General features: G+C 35.1%; 1 protein-coding gene across 1 annotated transcript; it reads left to right on the top strand.

The window, feature by feature from the left end:
• Positions 1 to 1,395: 1,395 nt before the first annotated feature.
• Positions 1,396 to 1,980, top strand: LOC130471563 (uncharacterized). Its single transcript, XM_056841762.1, has one exon. It carries the CDS (start codon positions 1,396 to 1,398, stop codon positions 1,978 to 1,980), a length of 585 nt encoding a protein of 194 aa, XP_056697740.1.
• The last annotated feature ends 1,255 nt before the right edge of the window (positions 1,981 to 3,235 follow it).

Here is a 3,235-nt window from a genome sequence, read left to right as displayed (position 1 = left end):
ATTTCATCTGACCGTTATATAAAACACAAACCAAAAAGATAAATAATCCATTTAACAAGCATTTTGATAACATTAATCGAAAGCAGCAAAATAATCTGCCAAGTAGAATCGAAAAGAAATTCCAAACCAAAAAATATGATAACATCAACACACACAAACACACATACACACCTCGAGAGGAAACTGAATGAGCCTCATTAATTTGAATAATAACAAGTTCCGGCAGAAAAACCAGAGAAGATACACATGCAAAAAAAAAAAAAAAGGTTTTGGCACAAAATAAAGTAGGTTAATATACTACTACTGTCAATCACATCACAAGAAGCAGAAGCTCGAGCTATCCTCTTTAGAATGAGGTATGCATTTGACGCAGGTTACAGGAAGATAGAATTGGAGAGTGACTACAGTACTTTGGTGGACCACTTGGCAGGGAGAAGGAAGGAGAACTCAGACTCGTAGCTGTTTGTTAATGATATTATTGCTCTTACTAGTTTATTTGATTTTTGTACCTTTAATTTTGCCAAGCGAACCTGTACTAAGGAAGCACATTCTATAGCTAAGTCTTCCCTACGCTGGGATGAGGTCTTGATATGGATGGAAGAATTCCCCTCTGAAACTGTTCCGTATGTTCTTAAGGACAACACCTTAATTAATTGAAAAATTAATGTGATAAAATATAGACACCAATAAGAAAACATCAAACACAAACCTCTCTCTACTTAGGCCCTCTTATATGTTTAATTACTTTAAACTATGAAATGTCGTCGTGCATAGGATGTGGTTTGTATTAATCAATTGAACACACACATAAAAGCTCAAATTCAGACCTTGGTAATACATAAATCTATGCTAGAACCACAAATCCTATTCACATCAGTAGTAATCCAATTGTTTTACAAGATTAAAATTAGTTTTTGAAATAAAATAAGTATCTCTTAAATGACCTATGCAATAACCCAAGGAACCTGAGAGTAAGAAGTAAAACATCATCTTAAGAGTCGAACCTACGACCTTTAAACCCTGTTGACAGTTAAAGATGGAAAACGATACGGACTATATGGAAATTAAAGTATGTGAGAATCTGAGATAGATTCCACAGAGGAACGCGCGAACTCAACATAAGTTGTATTCTTTCATACACCAACACTAGATTGCTTATCTTAGTATACTAGATCAGTTAATCAGATACACTAGATTGCTTAGCTTAGTGTACTAGATCAGTTAATCAGATACACCAACAGAGCTATTGCTTTTCATCTCAGAATCTCAGATTCTGATTCCCTTAAACAACCACACATACAATCAATTGCAACTGACAGTGGAAATTTAGTCCTGGTTGATGTACAAGAATGAATAAAGTGGCAAACATTCAATTTCCCAACAAACATCTTACTAATGGGGCAGAGACTAAGTGTAGCTACTCACCTGACCGCATTTCCTACTAACAACTACTCCACCTCATTCTTTTCATTTGAGATTCACCATGACAAGGTTGCTCTCTACTTGAATTCAGGTAGAAACAATGACAACTACTACAAGTACTCATACTGGGAATTCTATTCTTCCCAGACCAGAAATATCACCTACATCGAGCTAGCTTCCAAGGGTTTGGAGTTTTTTTATGACAAATACGAAAACTTCACACAAATTTTGTCGCCATACCAAGAACCAGTACGTTTTTTATCCCTAGATAATGACACAGGAAACCTCGGTCTGTACGACTACTCTCCCTACATGGATAAGTTCAAGGCATCATTTCAAGTCCTAAATACTACTTGTGATCTTCCTCTGGCTTGTTCTTCTTATGGGATTTGCACATTTTCTATGACTTGTTCGTGTATAAGATTGTTAACAAGGGATCAAGATACTACAAACGACGATTGCAATGAAGGGCTTTTTATAGGAAATCTGTGTGGAAAAGGATTAAGGAGAGATAGCTCGAGTTTGCAACATATTGCAGGATGTCTTGTACAAAAATAAAGATTTGAGTGCAAACAATAATTATTGTAAGCAATGTAAGTTAATATCAGGAATTCAGGACCTCCCTTTATATTACAATGCTGGTGCATACTTACATCAATGAATGAGCAAGGCTTAAAATTTTTGATAGAAGAATTCATACATTTATAACTGCTCAACTAAATTTGTTCCGAATTTGAGTCTATTGCTTTTCATCTCAGATTCTGATTCCCTTATACAACCACACATACAATCAATTTTCATTTCTTCTCTTATCATGCTACACAGGCCTATATATTATATAATTCAAAACAAACATTTTTTACCTTGCTTTTGTCCGTAATTTCTTGTTATCCTCTGTGGTTGCATCAACATCTTTCACCTGCACAAGCATTACTAAGTCTATGATCTACCAAAAATTTCTCCTACTATAAGAGACTAAGAGGCCTAGAGGCTAAAACACATAAAACTACAACATTATCAACTAAAAGTATCTTCAGTTTTCGAGTGTCATTCAGCCCAAAGTTCTGGTCTTTCCGGATATCCGACCAACTTCTATATCCGCATACTTAAAGAACAAAACAAAAAGTGTAATAAACATAAACTCGTACTTGTATAATCATACTTAGCATCCAAAATGAAAAATTCCATCAATATGAAACAAAGAACCCAAACCTTCCCAAGTTATGATGGAATTTGTCTATGTTTGGGTTCTTTTGTTTCATATTGATGGAATTTGTCACTTCAGAAATTGCAAGTTTGCAAACATGACAAGGAAATTGAAACTCATTCATAACAAAAATTAATGGATATTGAAACTCATTCGAAATAAAACATGACATGAAACTGGAAAACCTAACCCGAAATTGCAAATTGAAATTTCAGAAATTCATGGTGGGAATACTAACTTCTTAGAAATTGAAATTGAAAGATTAGGGGAAAAAAACCCTAACTTGTAGAAGAAATTACAAATTGAAATCGAAAATCAAATAAACCCACAAGAAATTCAGATGTTCGAAACAAAAATTAAAGAGAAGAAGAATGAAAAGAGTGTTGTTAGGAAAAAAAACCTAGATTTGAAGTTAGCTAGCGATGATGGTGAGGTTGCGGGTGGTAGTGAAGTCACCGATGGTAGTGTAGTTCTCTGGTGATGGTGCAATTCTCCGGTGGTGGTGAGTTCGCCAATGAGTTCGCCTTTCCCGGAAAAAAAAATCTGGTTCACCTTGAATGTGAGTCAAGGGAAGAAGAAAGGGCAAAGAAACCTTGAATCTGAGTC

This window comes from Spinacia oleracea, chromosome 4 (genome assembly GCF_020520425.1).
Source record: "Spinacia oleracea cultivar Varoflay chromosome 4, BTI_SOV_V1, whole genome shotgun sequence".
Lineage (NCBI taxonomy): Eukaryota > Viridiplantae > Streptophyta > Magnoliopsida > Caryophyllales > Amaranthaceae > Spinacia > Spinacia oleracea.
This window is presented reverse-complemented; position numbering and strand designations above follow the sequence as displayed.